Here is an 18,327-nt window from a genome sequence, read left to right as displayed (position 1 = left end):
TATATTTTCCCTCCAAATCAAATTATTTAGTACACTGCAGGACATCCCACTTAAAAGGGCTCCAGGACCACATTTTATTTCTTTATGAGCATGATTCCAAATAACAAAAAAAATCATGTTTTCAATTTGACACTGACAGAAGATTGATTAAAATCTGGGGAAACAACAATTGCTACTATTTCTGTCAGCTCTCAGTCAAGCATTCTCTCTTACAATTTTTAATAGTGCTTAGGCTTTTTTTATCTTTATGTAAATATTCTTCTTGTTCAGTATAAATACTAAATTGCTTTATTAGCACTATAATTTCATCACCTTTCAGTTACTTCTAAATTATTTGCAGTGTTTCCATCTAAAAGGTGTCATCAGTGGGCTCCAAGCACCAACTGGGACGACCTCTGCTTCAAATTAGAGCTTAGCACCCACTGCTGCAGTACAAGTAAACCGAACAGTCGTGACTGTATTGTGGTATAACAGAATACAATTATTATTGTTTAAATTAAATTCAGAGATGGAAAGTCACCAGAGATCGAAAGTCATCAGTAGACATAATGGCGTGACCTTATTTTTCTTGCTCACATTTCCTTTCTGTCTGTTGGAATTAGTCTAGAAGGACACTGCTGTCTCATTTGAAATAAATCTCCTGACATGCACGTCTGGATGTGGAACACATTTGCTCTGTGGAGTCTGACTTGTTCTGTAGACACCACTTAAACACTGTTAACCAGTCATTGCAGTAAGTGACATTTACCAGCCTATTCCTGAGAGACCTGACCATCTCCATCCACAAAAATTAACAGTCAAAGCTCAGCAGATCTCAAGATCCACTGGATCCATTTCAGACAAATCCCTGGAAAAAGCCTTTTTTGCATACAGTCTCCTGCTAAGAGTTACACAGAAGGGAGCATTAGTGCTTGCACCATCCAACACTGTCCCCAGAGGACACCTGATTTGCATGCAGACAACCATGTGAACCAGTGCTCCACTAAGCTAGTGAGGACCAGGAAGCTCTGTCAGAAGAAGGACCAACTTTATGCTGAATGCTTCTGTCCTGCATAGGATTTCTGTGATGCCTCAAGGTAGTCCAAATCCAGAGGACTGAAAGCAGGAACAAGGACTGGTGAGCTTTGGGAATGCTAAGAGATGGGACTCAAAGCTGAATCCTGGTCTGCTAACATCCAGTTGAGAGGACATCTCATGCTCCTATTATCCTATCTGTCTTTTTTGGGGTTAACAGATGAACATTTGTCACTCAATTAAATAGATACAATTCTAAATATAGATAGAGAAGTGGAAAAATCAACAAGGTGCTATTTCTATGCAGTCATTTTCAAGAGGTGAAAAGAAGCACTAGAGTACAAGCAAAACATACAGCATTTACCAATACAAATTACATATTTTACAAAATGTTTCTGCAAGGAAATTTTACCACAGTATTTCTTATAACGGTTGTCAGGCAAACAGTGAGAATGTGGGTGAGGGTCTGATTTGACATTGACAAAATCCCAAGTCTTTTCATTGCAAGCATAGTATTGAGTTCTTGCAATGGATATTATACTGATTGGCATAAGCAGAACATAATAAAAAACTCAGTAGTGGTTTTGCCCCCATCTTGCTTATTTCTCTGACATGATACATGAAGTTTATCTTAAAGAGGCCCAGTTTTCAGAAGCCAGCATCCATCTGTGATAACAATTTTCCATGCATGCAATTATCTTTGCAGTAATAACTGATCTACATATAAACAAACCAGTTCCTTACATACAAATTCTAATAGCTCTCAGGCAGATTATTTCATCAGCACGTGCAGGCAATACCACAAGGAGGTTACTACAAGAAAATGCATACGCATCAGTGCAAGTCAGATTCCCTGCTAAAAAACCCAGCTACACATCTCCCCCGGCCATACACCTCTGATCCATCTCAATGTGGAGTATAACTGCAAAATTAAGCACACATTAGATAACACTTCTCCAAGAAAATGAGAAACTCTGTATTATTACATCCCTGTGTTACCAATCAAACATAATGAATTTTTGATCCTCTGCAGTATAAAGCACAGTACTGCCAGCCATCTAAAACACAGCTGTAAATATTCTTGCCCAGGGTGCTAATCTTGGTGGCAATTTCTGGCATTGACTCATGCCTACTTTTCCTAAATCTGTATCAGTAAAATCTGGATAAAACAATAGCATTATGAAGGCTTCTGTTAGTTCCTATGAATTACTACAGCTAGCTGTCCAGTGATGCAAAACTGACATTATTTTTATAATTCTCTCAAACTGAAATTCAAACTAATTTCAGCTATTCTCTCATAGTATTTTTAGTTGAATCAATATTATTCAGCCATTTTGAAAGCTGTTATGACACACATAAACTAATACATACATGAACACATTCTTTAATACAGGAGAATAAAGGTTATGCTGCAACTCTTTTTTATACACATGCAATGTTTAAGTGTTCATTAGAGGACCCCAAGAGGGCCATGGGTTCCCTCACTCTACTGTAAGTGCTTTTCTCCCTGCAAGGTAACAGCCTCACAGCTCCTGCACTTTAATCCATTCTGTGACTGATGGTGACCCCTCCTCACAATGCATGGCAATATTCACTGGTAAAAAGCCCTTCTTCAACTGTTCTGAATTTGGCCCCCTGAAGTCATATTACCATAGGAGTTTGATTTTAACTGTGGTAGTCTAGGCTAGATAGCATGTGAACTCAGGAAAGTAAGTATATTAAAAGGTTCCTCAATTCTCAGATCTGATTTTTTTTTCATATTTAAAGCCCACAGCAGGGGAAAGAGGAGACAATTATTTTTTTCTCCTTGCAGCACTTGAGAGTCAATACATTTACCAAGATACAATCTGAATTCCATTCTGAGTTGCAGAATGGTTAGCTAATTGGCAAGCACATACAATTTAAGAACTAGATTTCGTAGATTAAACTCATTACTTCAAGCTTTTTATGTTAGGCTCCGAGTCCCCGCATAACCTCTTCCCCTGCCGATTATGTGGCCTGCTCCCTTTTCATATCTCATTCCCCTGCCTCGGTGCTGTAATCCAATGCCTTCTCTGGAAAGCTTGCCTCACCTGCCCCCAGTGTCTCCTCCTGTCCAGGCTCCCTCTCTCGCAGAGCTGGCTCCTCATACCCCAGGCTTGACCCGCAGGTTACGGCAGTCCTCTCTGAGGCATCAGCACCTCGGCACCAATTACTTGTCCCACTGAACTGTCACATTCCCGGAATGAAGCCAGTTACCAGGCGGCGGTGGCGGAGCTGGTTGTTGATCTGTGATCCCCTCCAGCTGACTGCCTTTTTAGCATGCACGATCTTCAGGCCACAGACTACGCCTTTCTTTTGTGTCTGGAAAGCCTGTAGCAGTTGCTGGGCACTAGGAACAAACCAACCTTTGTATCGGGGGCTACAGAAACTCTTCTTACCTAAGAGGACTGCAATTCCCGTCCACCTTCACTACAGGGAAAGATTAAATGAGGTTCAGGGACATTTAAGGATGAGTAGACTACTCCGAAGCAAGGCTTATTTTCTATGTTGACTGTTTTGCACAGAAAATAAAGCTCATCAAAGGCTTGAAGTTGCCTTTACTTTGAAAGAAATACGTCATCTTCAAATATGCAAAGCAGGTTTACTGTTGATAACCCAAGAGTTACTGACCTTGTATTTCAGCTGTTCTCAGCGTGCACTTTGGCTTTTTCTGCAATAAGATCATCTTACCAGCAGATGATTATTGATCACTTATGACAAACAAAAAGCCTTGAGCAGACTAATCTATTCATTGTGCTCAGTGATGTAAAAATTGACAAAACACTCCCCTCTTCCTCCCCACCCCAACTCAAACCCCCCCCCCCCCCCCCCCCAAAATATATACAGTCACAGTCCAAAACACCATTAAACACCATTTCAGGATGAAACCCAGAGAGCTAGGGAAGATGGCAAACAACAGTAAGTTTTACTGGAGACCTGCTTGGTGAACAAGGAGCTCTTACTACCCAGCAAAAGCACTGGCACTACCAACCAAATATGATCACAATTGGATTAAGTCCTCACCACCTAACCCAAACCTGGTGGGGACTTCCCCGTGCTGCCCACCCGGGAAGGAGAGAAAACGTATGGCTGCGTGAGAAGGCTGCGGAGCAGGGCTGGGTGGCTCAGGACCCACGGGGCCACCGGTATCCTTGCCAACCCAATGCCGAGGCAGTGGCAAGATGTGTCCCCCATCCCCAAGTTCTCTGGACGGGCACAGGCAGGTGGGCAAGGAGCAGGTCATGGAGGGAGAAGCTTCTAGACTAACCTGCTCACAGGTTTCCACGATGTGCTTTCTCCCCCCTCGGGGGACCCAGACCGTGACACCGGGCTTGGGGGTTGCCTTGGGCTGCTCTGCCCCTCTCCTCTCCGACGGGCGAGGGCGGTCCCCTGCCCGCCCCAGCTACAGGAGGCTGCGGGGCGCTCCGGGCGGGGGCACGGACAGGGGCAGGGGACGAGCGGGGATGCGGCAGGTACCGGGAACGGGCAGCCGGCTGGCTGTGTCCTCGCTCGCCGCAGATTTTAAGGCTAAGTGCGTGCGATTTCTCACCCTCACAAAAGGGAGGGGGGAGGAAAAATGATCAAGGAAGCAAACCAAGGCAGGGGAGCGATGGGCGGAGGGGGGGGGTAAGAAGAAAAGGAGGGAGAAACAAAGGGAAGAATAAAACCCTCTCTGGGAGCAAGCAAACAAAGAGGGTAAAAAGAGCTCGGCGGTCTCCTCGGGGGGTAACCCCCGCCGGGTTCCCCGGTACCGCGGCACCCCGCCCCGACGTGAGCCCCCCCAGCAGCGGGGCGGGCTGCGGCCCCGGCCCCGGACTGCTGCCCACGGCCGCGTACAGCGGAGCCCCGCGGGCAGGACCCCGCGCCTGGCCGCTGTCGCCCTGGGAAGTTCGGCGGCGCGGAAACACCCCCGCGGGGTCGGGGCACCTTACCTGTCGGCTGGCACTCCTCGGGGAGAGGTGAGATTAAACGGGGGAAAAAAATGGGGAGGGAAATAATAATAATAAAGCCACCCCAGTTTCCGAAATTGCACCGCTCGATCAGGTTACTATGGAAATCATCGCGAGGAGGCAAAAAAAAAGCCAGAAGCCATCCTCATCCTCTCCGCCTCCGCGAGGCACCGCGGCGCCGAGCCGCTGCCTCCCCGGGCGCAGGCTGCGCGCTCCCCGCCGCCGGCTGCTCTCCGCCGCCGCGCACCGGCAGCGGCCCCGGCCCCAGCCCCGCGCCGCGCCGCCAGCGGTGCTGCCCCCGCCGCACAGCTGGAATTTAAAGGGGCCGTGCTCTCCGGGCGCCGCTGCCCCCGCCGCCCAGGGCCGGCTGGGTGTGCCTTTGTAACCAAAAGTTTCCCGCGGGTGTGCTGAGATACGGGCGTCAGCGGGGACACGGGGGATGAAGGAGCGGAGCGTTTGCTGTGCGTAGCCCTGGGCGTTATGAATTATTATAGGCGTAACAGCAGGATCCAAAGGCCTCAACAGAGCTCAGTTGCAATGAGCGCTGTACACAAACACGGGTAAGAGGCAGCCCCGGCCTCTGAGGACTTGTAATGTGAGCAGTGACGGCTGGCAGAAGGGATTAAAAGTGTATAAAATGGATGAGGAAGGGTTGAAAACTTCCTAACCACCCCAGCCCAGAAATCACAATTTTTACATTGCAACTAAAAGACTCAAAAATTACAACAGACAGTTCTGACACAGATCATTCTGCCTGTGTCCCTTATTCATGAACAGAAGCACTTGTCAAACCTGCCGATTCTGAGAAGTCAGTTTGGCCTGCAGGACACCCTGGCAAGCCTGGGGACTGGATCCACTTGAAGCCCAGCTGTGGAGGGGGCTATGCCAACAGCTGCCACTCACAGGCACATGCAGACTTTGGCCTGACTGGGTGGGCAGAGCTTAGCAGCCCTTGCCACCACTTCACTCTGCCCTATCTGTCCCCACCTTCACGCCTTACATGCTGCTCTGCTCTGTCCCGCTCCCATGTGAGCTATTTCCCACCACAAGCCCTCTCTCTGCTCCAGCAACATCACATGCTGCAGCTGGTTCAGGAACTACTACCCAAAGGATGGGTTTTCATCCCTACAGAATATATTCCACAAGTTTCTGCTGATGGGGAATGAGGCTTCTAAACTATTCCAGCTCTGAAAAATGGCTGCCTGCAGAGCACAGGGAAACCCCATCTTTGCTCTGTTATTGCAGTCTAACGCTATATGTGCTTCAGCTCCCAAGAAAGGGGGAAAGTGGGGAAAAATAGATTTCAGATGATTGCCTTAAACACCTATGAAGAAAAGGAGCCCCTTCTGGAGTAAAAATTTGAATTTATTCTTTCCAGAGGAAGAACATTTTGCAAGTCAGAGGTTTAGGGAAGATAGCTTGCAGTTAGTGGCTACCATGATACCTGTGGGTCTTCAAAAAAACCTTCATTTTTCCACTCTATCAGCCAGTCAAGACTTGCACAAATATTCATTAGTGCTGGTCAGCTGAAACTACCTCATGAGGTGAAGGAATTAGCTACTGGAGGCATGTTTGGATGCAGGAATAAAAAATAAACAAGAGAAACAAAAAACCTCTCCTACTGAGCTGTGTGATATTTCCCCATTCTGAATAATGCCTGACATTTCAGCTAGCCATTTCTATTTAAGAAAGCAAGAGTCAAAAAATATACAGCCTAGTGAGAACTTAGTGTTAATAAATAAGAAAGGGCTGGCCAGAAGGAAAGAATTGACAGCCACATTGTCCAGGAATCTAGTTTTCCAAATACCATCATAACTTGAAATATTCCTACCAAAATACCACAATCACTTGAAATATTTCTGAAAATAAATAAGGACAGATTTTGACCATAGTTTACACAATAAAACATACTGGGACATCTGAGGCTGCCTTTTCTTAAAGCTGTGAGACAAGACAGTGGCTGAGTATCTTAAAATTAGAATTACAAATATATGACCGAAGATCCTGGGTGACCGGCATCTTTGAAAATGACAATCCCTGGAGTGGGTAACCTGGAGGTTATTTCTTTCAGTGCATGAAAGGCACAGAGCAGTGAGTTATCTTGGCAGTCTCTGTGCTTCAAGACTTCTCCCTGAAAGGTTAATTGGGTTAGAGGTGTAATTTTTACCCAGCAGAGATGTGCCAGCAGAGGCCTCTAATGTAGATGCAGTTCATATTGACAGAACTATGGTTTTGTTAGCATAATATCTTTCACTGTGGTGTGGAGTAATTTCATTTCATCAGCCCGAAGATCATATGTGGTGGTCCAGCTGCCTCTGCTCAGTCACTCTGTCAGTGTAAGGTGCAGACCCTGGTACCAAAACAGACAGCAGCATGCACAAGGCTCCCACCTCCCTTTTGCCAATGACTACTCTGGAATTGCTGGTCTTTTTTATAAAAGGTTTTGCAAATGGATAGGATATTTTTCTGTTTTGCTAGGCTCAACCATTTAATCTTATGCCTCAAGCAGTTTTAGGAGCTTGTGTCGGACACCAAAACAGTGATCAGCACTCTAGTCCTGTAAGAAGTGATATTCCAAAGCAAAGAAATATCTTGAAAGTTTTCTTATTACCAAAAATTTTATGCAATGGCTTTTGTAGTTTTTCACAGAAAATACTTAAATAATTGTCTATTTTTCCCTTTGTTGCAAAACCTTTGTCTAACAAAGTATGGTGAAGAATAAAAAGGTGGTTCTCACACAGCTTTAGAATAAACTGCATAGTTATACCTTTAATATATGAAAGTTCAACACATTAGTTACATTGTAGTTTTCTTCTACATGAGCTACAAACAATGTTGGTATCACTGGCATGAGATTAAATTTATTTCAGAAAATACAGTAATTTGAAATTGCAGTATCTTGGCTTGTGTATTTAAATACAATCAATTATCTTAGCTAGCATATGTTTATGTAAGTGAATGACCAAACAATGACAAACTTACTAAGGCAAACTAATGTATTTTCTCTGTAGACTTTCAGTCCTTTTAAAATTACATCACCATATGACATGTGACCTCATTACAAAGACTAAAGGAGCCTCCTATCAACCATAAAGATTTAAACGTTGCTAGTCAAATACATTAGCACCTTTTGTCTGCTCAATCCCCATCTCAGACAAAACCCTGTTTATATGACTCTGGTGTCAACTGACAGCAGAAGAGTGTGCTTCTTCATCCCCAAAGGATGCTGTATTAAAGCAACTGTTTCTTGCTACAGCAATATTAAAAAGTTTGAAGACACCAAATACAAAAGTTTGTCTAAAAATCTTAACTTAGTAATTTTGAATATTCTCAGCATTTTTCTGCTATAAAATAAAATGTGAAACATTTTTAACTTGGCATGAAAAGCATGGTAATCTTGAATCACACATCATATATTGGCATGTCCAAATGCAAAATTACAATTGAACCTTTAATATCTGAAAAGCTTTTAGATGAGAATAACCTGATAAAGCTCAGGTATTTCACATCTTCCAGGTGAACCTATAGGGGCGCTCTGTGGCTTCTTTCTGCAAAGATACTGGGCAGGACAAGTAAGTGACATTTACAGAACTCACAGATCTACAAATGCCAGAAGTCCATTTGCATCTCTCCACTTTATATTCCTCAGATACCTGCTGTGGCTGTTTGTAAGACCCTTCCCTGCCTACCTTCCTTCAGGCACTGTGACAAAACTTCCTCCTTCCACTGTCTCCTCGCAATTTCCAGCTTGTCACCCTGCTGAGCCCAGTGTGAGTCCATGTTCCTGATGCCCTGGTCCCTCCCTGCCTCAGCAGGAGAAGGAAAGCACTGGTGGAAGATGAAGAGGTGCTGGTCGTGCAGAGGGCCACTGAACTCCAAAGCCACCAGCCTAAGCTCCAGGCCACATCCTCACTGGATAGTGTGCAAAGCAGGAGAATAAAGCCTAGATGTACTCCACATGTATTCCAAAACCATGGGCAAGGTATTTAGGAGAGGTAGCACCCTGAATGCACTTAAGGGGAAAGGGAAAGGAAAGGAAAAGGAAAGGTTCTATCAAGAATAGACAATTCCAGTCTCCATCAAGAGAATGATTGGATAAGACATTTCAGATGACCTGTTTGTTGTTAGGAGTGTCTTACCCCTTCTTTGTTTAAGTGCAACCACCTGGTAAGTGCTATCTTCCTTCCAGGTTTTGACAGTCTCCTTCTTTCTGCATCGTTGGCCCTTTTAAGTGATTTTATGTTTTTTTTTTTTCCATAAATGAAGCTTATTATAAAGTTTTCTGAAACACTGTTGATATTACAGCTATCACTGATTAAGGAAGTATATTCCATTTTAAAGTGGAGTCACTGGAGTCACCATCCACTGGCATGTCCATGTTTTCTACAAGGGCACATACAAACCCAAGACTAAAGAACTACTGCTTTCCGGTGGCTGGGACATGTTATGGGAGCCAATGTGACCTGAAAAATTACTTCCATTCTTTTCTTGTAAAACCAGGCATGGGCAAATTCACAAGAATGTGTATTGTGGAAGGTAACTAGGACAGAGAAAATGTGTTTTGCCTTAGGAAAAAAAAAATAGCCGCAGTAGTTTCCAGATATATGTTAGCATATTGATATAGCTTCTGTATTCTGGAGAACTCCTTGCTATATTGTGATGTCTTATCAGCTTCTCCTCTCCAAGATGTCTGCAGGACCCATAGCTTTTTCCTTAAGGTTCAAGGAATAATCCCCAGAAGGCTCTAATCCTCAAAAAAAGCAAATCATGTGTACTGATCGCCTGTTTACATGCACACAAACACATGCACTCACACATCTATGGGAAAAGAAAAGAACAAATTCAAGCATTTCACAATTAGGAAATAACACAATTTAAATTTTCTGCCAAACTTAATTTAGCCACTTATACCTAGTCATACTCTTAAATGAACTCATGTAAGACTTGGTGTACCTGTTGGATGACGTTCACTTGACCATCTTCTCAATTATATGTTTTATCCTAATTACTCACGATATAGTCTTGTCATGTCTTTATCATGCCCTGTAGGCAAAATCTTTGCATATCTATGTCCCTCAGTAGTGTAGGCAGTAAAATTTCATCATTAATTAGCACATGGGGAGTTACTGAGAACAAAGGAGAGGAAAGTTCCCTCCCCAGTTTCCAACATTGACACCACTTTGGAGCAGAGGCACAACAAAAGCCTGACCTTGCACTTGGATCTCTGTGCAGCTGGGGATCAAGTGCCCTCTTCCCTGTTGGGGAAGGCAAGGCCTGGATGCCTGCAAAGGTGTAGGTGCACAGGAGTGAACGGTGATGAGCTCAGAAAACAGAACTGGTGAAATGCAAGGCATCCCTGCAGCATCTGGACAAATGTGATTTTCCAAAATCACATTTTGCTGAAACTATTAGATAGTAATAGTTTCAGCAAGTTTTTAAATGGATTTTCTCAGTGAAGATGGAGTCTCCAGCACCCTAACTTTTGGCTATTTATGGAGAAGGCACTGCACATAGCAGCTGAGGCTTCCAAAGTGGCTCAAAGTGCAGATGTCTGTTTAGAATGGTGAAGGACATAGGTATGATTCAGTAGTAACTTTCAAATACCTGTTCTAAAGCTGGAGTTACTCAAAGAAGAGAGAACTACTTCAATACTTGTAAAGAAGCACCATTTTTTCCAAGTCTAATTTTCACATGTAGCTGAATTTTTCAAGAATTGTGGTTTTTATCATACTATGACTGCAAAACAATCTATTAGAAGTGTTAAAAACAGACTATTAACAGGAAAAAATTATCAAAATATCTATTTCCTCTTGTATTAACAATTGAAATATGACTGAAGAAGGGATCAACTCTGCAGTCCCCTGAACCAAACTCACAGCTTCTTTAACAGCATGCTCAAAGTTTTCTATACTTCAAGCTTTTCTAGAAAATTCACTTTCTTAATTTCTGCTGTTTCTGTAGCCCCAGACCCTGTATAGTTTATACCAGCTGCATTCTACAGAAGGGATACCCAACTGAGGATACAAATTGCCTGCTGAATGGCCTTCTCTGACTCCATGCTGTTACTTTTGACCTCAGATGGCACAGAAAATGCTCTCCAGTTGTCTTGCTTCCAAATGCCAAAAAACTCCAACCCCCAAACTTTTAAACATAAAATAGAAGGAAAGGTTAATTATTTGAGTTAAAATAGCACTCAAAACAGTTATTCACAAATATAGCAATAAAAAAGTGTTATAAAAGATGTGCCTCCTGATACATAAAGATATCCTGAAGAATGATTTTGTATTGTTTATATACATTCAAAATTAGTTTTCATATTTTTTTTACTGAAAACTGCGTTTTCATAGACAAACAGAATTTTTTCCTATAACTGGATATATGCCTGGCAGACATAAATGTTTCTGTCAAATTCACCATTCTGCCATGGATATCAGAAGACATCTTGGAGTGACATGGACAGGGTTTTTCTTCCTTTATTAATGTTTCCATTCTTTGGTTCTCATGTGACCTGTGTAATTTCTGTATTTAAATTCAGAAGCTCTTGCCAGAATACTCTTTCAACTTTGTTTGTAGTCGCAATGCAAGAGGTCTGCAACTCTTGCTTTAATTTGGGACAGGATTTATTTCTTCTTGTAACTGAAGACTAATGGCAGACATCACCTTCCTCATTTCTCCTGAAGTAATGCCTCAATTCTCTGTCTGGGTTAGCTGGCTAAATTATTTCCTTTCTAAATAGTCAAGTTCTGCTCTGTATAGAGAACTGTGACTTTCAGTGCTTAATATAAGCAAGCACTGAGAGGAGGGATGTACCGAGAAGACTATTTTCTGCGAGATACATATAATACCCTTTCTGCTCCATGTGTTCCTGCTGCAGCCTCAGTTGTAGCTGCAGGTCCAGATTTTGATAAGGATTTAAAAAGTGTTGGGCACCACTTAGGGTCGATTAGACTAGCAATGTCCAGAGGTTTAGAAATTGCATCCTGTAGAAAAGGAGTTTTTCCTCAAAAGCCTGTAAGATGTACAGGGTCACATAGACCAGAAACCTGATCTTTCCCTTATATCAAAATGGCTCCTAGCTAAATTTCTGGGACCCTCTATGCTAAAATAAGAGAGGTTTGTCAAAGTAAAGCTAATAGTGGCAAAATTCCTTAGCCCAACAAAACAATTGAAATGTCAAGTCCAAATTAAGGATCAGAAAGGAGAGAAAGAAAATAAGAGGTAAAAATAGTCTAACAGAGGCTCCTGACTTAATCATATCAACAGTTGAAGTTAAAAGGTTAGCAGAGGTTGATCTGACTGTTAATGTTTTCTCATCATTTTGTGTATGAGAAAGAAGAAGGGAAGAAGCCTTCCATCCCTGGTATCAGGTTAAGTTCCTCTGCTTGAGTGGAACAACTCAGTACTCCAAATATAAAAGCTCCAAAGAAGCTCACACAAGGATGTTTGTCTCGAACTGTAATTGGAGTAGATCCATTTGTTTGTGTAATTGCCACCATGGTGGAAATCTGTGCTTCTCTATTTGTGCAACTGCAAATATTTTCTAGGAATGAACCATCTGAATTTTAATATCCCATAGATTCAGCTTCTCTATTTGTGCAACTGCAAATATTTTCTAGGAATGAACCATCTGAATTTTAATATCCCATAGATTCAGTGCAATACAGAATATTACAATATCTTGACCTTTTCAGTGTTCCATAAATTGATTGTCTGGTTGTTCCTGTCCCCCCTCGTTTACAGGCCTGGAAACCTTAGAAGAAGAGGTAACATGGCTATCTCTGAGTCTTATCTTTTATATTTATCAGCATTTCCAGAATCACACTTCTAGTGTCTTGAAGGCTTGACAGAAGTTACATACTGTGTGCCTGAGGTGCAGTAGCATATAAAATCATGCCAGAAAAGGCAGGGATGAGTGCCACAGGCGGGCTCACAAGGTTCACCACAGGTGGTCCTGTTGAAGGTCACATTGGTTGACCAGCATTGTTATAAAATTGTGATCTCTCCAGTGAGTTATTCTGACAGCCAGATAAACCTCCAGCTCAATAAGTATCATGGGCAACCTTCAACCAACCAAATGTAACTGTTTAATTAATGTGCTTTTCCTAAGTAAATTAAAAAGCAGAGGGAAAAGGCTTCTGGTCTTTAAAGGATGCATAAAGCAGAAAATGAAAGATCTGAACATGAAAGGGAGAGAATCCTCTTAAAGCTGAGGATACAGTAGTAAGAAAAATTATTATTCATTTGCAGACATCACCTCAAACTGATGGACTAGTGAAAAGAAGATACAAATTTTAATAACTGCAAATGTTGAAGGAAGATGCAGAGAAAGAGCAATTGCCACTTTTTCATTGCTTGTCTTCCATCAAAGAAGGGAGAGGGGAAATTCACATTTGGTAGTGTTTATTACAATTATTATGCCCTCAGGAAAAAAAAAAAAAAAAAGCCAACCCCAAAATTATAGAACAAAACAGAAATGCTCTGAGGTGGCTCAAATTCTTCCTCTGAGACTAAATGCAGATATTTTTTCTCAAGATGCTTTTTCACTTCCAGATGTGCCTTCAGGTCCAACATGTGCCTTGAGGAAAATTCCTCTGCCTAGTGAGTGTGCAGCTGAAGAGGCTATTACTGTTTTGGTAGCGTCCTACAAGCATAGCTCAAGCCATCTCGTCTGCCCCTTCCAGCAGCAGCAGAAAGAGGTGTTGAGGTGTTTTGTCTCAAGCGCTGAACAGAACAGGATGCAAATGACATGCATCACCTTTTGAAGTCTCACATCCAGTCTGGGGTAGGGGGAGTGCTGTGTGGCTGTGAGAAAAACTACATAAGAGAGCCTGAAACACAAAAAAATACTTCAGTTCCTTTCTGCTTTGCATCGGGGCCATGACGAGTCCATGACCGGGCTGGGACGGCGGGCGGGGCTGGCCTGTGATGCGCTCTGGGCTCTGTGACAGCACAGGGGCCGTGTCACAATGGGGGCAACTATAAAAGGCTCCAGGCCGGTGCCGCCGCCCCAGTAGAGCCTCGGCAAGCGGTGAGTACACAGCAGAGGGGAGAGGGGCTGGAGGAGGGCTGGGACAGGAGCGCCGGTCCCCGGGGCTGCCCCGTCTCCAGGGCCCGGCGCCGGGCGGGAGGGTCTGGCCGAGGGCGCGGGGCGCGGGGGCAGCGGCGCAGCCTTGCCAGCTGCCGGGGGCCCTTTCCTTCCTGCCACCACATCCCTGCCGCTCCTGCCCCTCACTGTCTCCATTCCGGCTCCACTGAACCCCTCCTGTGTGTCCTCCTGCAGACCATGGCTTTACTGTCACTGCTATTTGTGCTTGTGCAAAGCCTGATCCAGTACCCCCAGCCAGCTGGGGATGGGCTGGATGAGGCTATGCACCAGAGAATGCGGGAGCGTCAGGAGCTGCTGGACCGTGAGATGGCCAGGCTGATGCAGGAGCTGGAGCAGGGGCCCCTGCAACAGCAGGATGAGGGCTGGGGAGCCATGCTCTTTGGTGCCCTGCAGCAGTGGCCATTCTGGTTTCTTGCTGGCATCCTGCTCCTCTTGGGCCTGTGGTTGGGCTGCAGGAGAAGGAGCTGTGAGGCCAGCAGCAGCAGCAGCAAGGACCAGAGCTCCCGCAAGACCTTGGGAGATGAAAGAATAACTGAACAGAAAGAAGACACCGCTGATCCAGAGGAAGGTGGAGAAGACAGAGATATCACTCTGGAGGCAGACAACAGCGGCACTGAAGATGACAGAGAAGGCAGGCCTGTGGCTGGAGATGATGGCAACAAGGATGATGCCACTGAAGACAATTACGATGTGAAGATGAAGGAGGACAGCGATGTCAACGGTGGCAATTATGATGTGAAAGAAGATAACGATGTCGACAATGACTATCACTTAAAGAAAGAAGGACAGAGTGATAGGGATATGCCAGGAGACATTACCACGGAAGGAAATGAAGAACCTGGCGATGTTGCTGGAAATAAAGAAGATCTAGACGAGGCAAATGAAGAAAAAACCAAGGATGCGCAGGTGGACCAAGACAAGGACACTGTAAAGGAAGAAGGAGAAGGAAACGAAGAAAAAAACAATAGTGTGACTATAAAGGCAGGCAACAACACTGATGTAAATGAAGGTGAAGACAATGTAGATGGAACAGAAGAATACATGGATGTGAAGGTGCAGGAAAGCAGACATGCCAATGACCAGAGAAGCAAAGACTGGACTGGGCAGGAGGATAGCAATCAATGTGAGAATGAAATTGCCCATAGTGGTTTTCCTGCACCTGAGGAAGTAAATAAGGATGTGATAGCAGAAGATGGCAATGATAGAAACAAGGATGAAGAACAGGCTGATGTGAATGTGGAGGGAAACAAGAATAAGGATAGACAAGAAGAGGAGCAAGGTAATGTGGCTGCCAGTGAAAAAGGTGGCAGTGATGGTGGCAGGGAAGAAAATGCCAGTGGCGGAATTGAAAACAGAGAAGACACCCAAGATGCTGGGAATGAGCAGGACATCCTTTTAGTGGATGGTATAGAGTGGCCTGTGGAGGACCTGGAGAGAGGCTGCTCAATGACAACTGAGCTGATGGAGAGCTTCACGCGTGTCTTTGTGGACAGCGTGAGCAATAGTTTCGAGCCGGTGCCTCAAGAAGCCATCGGGGTGGGCAGTGCCTTTGAGGGCTGGAGTCCCCATGACTGGGATGGGGTGTACCGTGTGCTGGTCCCACTGAATCCCCCGCCAGGGCACACCTTCCACCTAGAGCCAAACAGTGCAGGGCAGACGGCAGCAAGGACCTTCAGCATCCGTGTGGAGCTGGTGTGCATGTGTGAGAGGGAGCAGCTGGGCGAGAAGCTGTTGTGCCTCCTGCACCACTCGCAGGAGGAGCTGCGGCAGAAGCATCAGCGCAGCCTCCTGGAGACACTCTGCACCGGCTCCTACCTGGATGTGGAAAAAACCTCCCGCTGGTTTTACCAGATGGTGAGATGCTCGTGGCTGCATGTGCCTCATTCATACTCATGGCACTTGGTGTTTCAGCCCTGCAGCCGGTCCTGCCAATTCCAGCTGAGCAGAGGCAAGAGGACCCTGTCGGTGGAGATGCTTTTTGGGGTGCGCCAAGGGGACTCTGACATCTTTGTGATCAACCAGCCCATGGAGGCCCAGAAAGGCAACTCCGGTAACCTTGTGAGCAGTCAGCCCGCCAAGGCCAACATCCTCACAAGCACAGCATGGACTGAGACATTCGCTGTGGCGGAGGCAAAATTCTTCCAGCACATTGCCAGGCAGATACCATCTAAGAGGTTGCACCTGAAATACCTGCAGCTCTTCACCTGCATGCTGAGCGGCACAGGTTTTTCCACCTCTACCTGGAAGACTCTGGTCATGCATATGTTAAACATCGAACCGCCGGTCTACTGGAGCAGAACGGAATTTCCACTGCGGCTTTGGGACATCATGGCATACATGCAGCTCTGCCTGAAATGGGCACGCCTGGACCATTTTGTTTTAGGCAACGAGAAGCTTCCTGCAGAGATCAGCTTGCCGCCAGCAATGCGAAAGGTTGAGCCACTCAACCTCTTTGAGTACCTGGCCCGAGATCCGGATGCCCACAGAAAGGCAATGGAGGCTTATGCTCAGCTGCACTTTCGCGTCTGGATGATGCTCTCCAACACTGAGAAGAATTCCCTGCACAAAGCTCTGATGGAGAAGTTGGCAGCCGATTACTGCGACGCCAACTCTTTGTGATTGTTGTATTTGTCTGTGGCAATCCTGAAGCTGCTTTCCTGCTCCTGCGGAAGGAAGATGCTGCAGCACATGGTTTCGTTGTGCAGACACTTCAGTGAGTGGCCTTGCCCTTCACCTTCCATTTACAACAGTGCTGTTGCCTAAGTCAGGGAGGCAGAAACTGGCTCCACCTGCACATCCTCGCAGAAGAACAACAGTGAAGCTGATGGAGGTTGCTTGGAATACCTCAAAGACAGCAACCTAGCCTATTAGGGACTTAATGTAGTTATTTAGTGAGTTGTAGTTTTAATTAGACTTGTTTCTTAGCATTCATTCCAGAGGCCCTTTAGTGTTGGCAGTATATAACTATTTTGCAAAGCTACCCTTAGTGTAGAGAAATAGAGTTTAGACTAGATTAGTTTAAACCCTTAGTTTAGAGAATTACACTTAGTTTAGAGAATTACCCTTAGTTTAGAGAATTCCCCTAGCTGCTTGTCTACTTTTAAATAATACTTGAATATCTATGTTTGAGAAACTAATAAAACAAGTTAAGTCTCTCAAATTGCCTGAAATGTGTCATTCTTTGTACGTAACCCTCTGTATCTTTGAGAATGTCCTTCCTATACCTCTATCTGAAATAAAGATTCTTTGCAAACAGAGATGTTGGATATATTAAGTATGCTGTCTCTTGAGCATTTCCATAGAAATGCTTGAAGTTTGAAATGAAAATGCCCTGAAATGCCTGAAATTTTGCAGCAGAGTACTCCTGAACTTTTTTAGCAATCTTTGGAAAGATTGCTAAAGTTTTCTTTACACAGTCACTTTTACATGCTCCTAGGGAACAATTTAGTCCTAAAAGATTGAGCTACCCTTCAGGAATAGCTGCCCTTCAGCAATATCTACATATATGTGTGTGAAGAAATAATAAAAGGAGAAAAAATTCTCAAATTGCCTGAAATCTTTCCTTCTTTTTATTTGACCCACCATTTATAACAGAAAACAAAACAGGTCCTGATAGATGCAGCTAATTAAAGGAAGAAGAAGAAGCTTCAACTTCTGAGCAAAAAAGTACAAATTAACACAGTGATAGTTACAGCATGGTCACACTGTCTAGGTGTGCTCTAACCCTTGAGCTGTAGTGTAGCAAATTTGAGTAAAGTAGCAGTGTCTTCCAAAAAGCGATCTATTTTCCCTCCATATCCAAACTAAAGCTGTCAATGTACCTGCCATTAAAGCAGTTAGTCACTTACATGGGGCTGCAGGGTAAAACATTGCTGATCTGCTCAAGTCGCCCAACTTTTTTCTGTGGCATTTAAATCCTGAGAAGATATAAATAACCTGTCTTTATCAATTTGGCTGATATTTAGCTTTGAGCAGCATACTAATTCATAGTAAGGAGCAAAGTGCAAGAAAAGACACTACAAACAGTAGAAATGAAAATAATATGCAGGAAAAGAAAGGCAAGTAATGAAGCAGGTGAGAGCAGCCATCCCACAGTTTCCTCAAGCCCACAAAGATTTGCTCTAGGTGGCCAATCAAGGTTCTTTGGCATATCTCAATTCTTCCTTGCTTGAGGTGCTCTGTACTTCTCACCTCCTTCCACCAAGGCAGAAATAGGCTGTAATAAGTACTTCAACC

At 44.3% G+C, this 18,327-nt stretch overlaps 2 protein-coding genes across 8 annotated transcripts in view; one reads left to right on the top strand and one right to left on the bottom strand.

Annotated features, from left to right (window-relative positions):
* Positions 1 to 5,233, bottom strand: part of NAV3 (neuron navigator 3) — a 514,050-nt gene extending 508,817 nt beyond the window's left edge. For 3 of the 7 annotated variants that reach the window (XM_077783528.1, XM_077783533.1, XM_077783527.1), the window contains exon 1: positions 4,968 to 5,233. The gene's annotated coding sequence lies outside the window, so the exon portion shown is untranslated. Of the gene's footprint in view, positions 1 to 3,086; positions 3,818 to 4,303; positions 4,465 to 4,967 lie in introns of those variants that run through there. The other 4 variants (XM_077783529.1, XM_077783532.1, XM_077783531.1 and 1 more) reach the window with 3 other exon arrangements.
* A 9,038-nt stretch (positions 5,234 to 14,271) lies between these two features.
* Positions 14,272 to 16,710, top strand: LOC116183149 (uncharacterized). Its single transcript, XM_031503701.2, has one exon. The coding sequence runs from the start codon at positions 14,353 to 14,355 to the stop codon at positions 16,708 to 16,710; it is 2,358 nt and encodes a 785-aa protein (XP_031359561.2). The 5' UTR covers positions 14,272 to 14,352.
* Positions 16,711 to 18,327: the final 1,617 nt, after the last annotated feature.

The sequence above is a fragment of the Lonchura striata genome, chromosome 5 (genome assembly GCF_046129695.1).
Source record: "Lonchura striata isolate bLonStr1 chromosome 5, bLonStr1.mat, whole genome shotgun sequence".
In the NCBI taxonomy this organism is placed as follows: domain Eukaryota; kingdom Metazoa; phylum Chordata; class Aves; order Passeriformes; family Estrildidae; genus Lonchura; species Lonchura striata.
Note: the sequence above shows the minus strand (reverse complement) of the source record. Positions and strands in the feature narration are given on the sequence as shown.

What these genes read in the sequence shown, in the direction of transcription:
- LOC116183149 (XM_031503701.2), top strand. Translation starts at nt 14,353, where the DNA reads ATGCACCAGAGAATGCGGGAGCGTCAGGAGCTGCTGGACCGTGAGATG.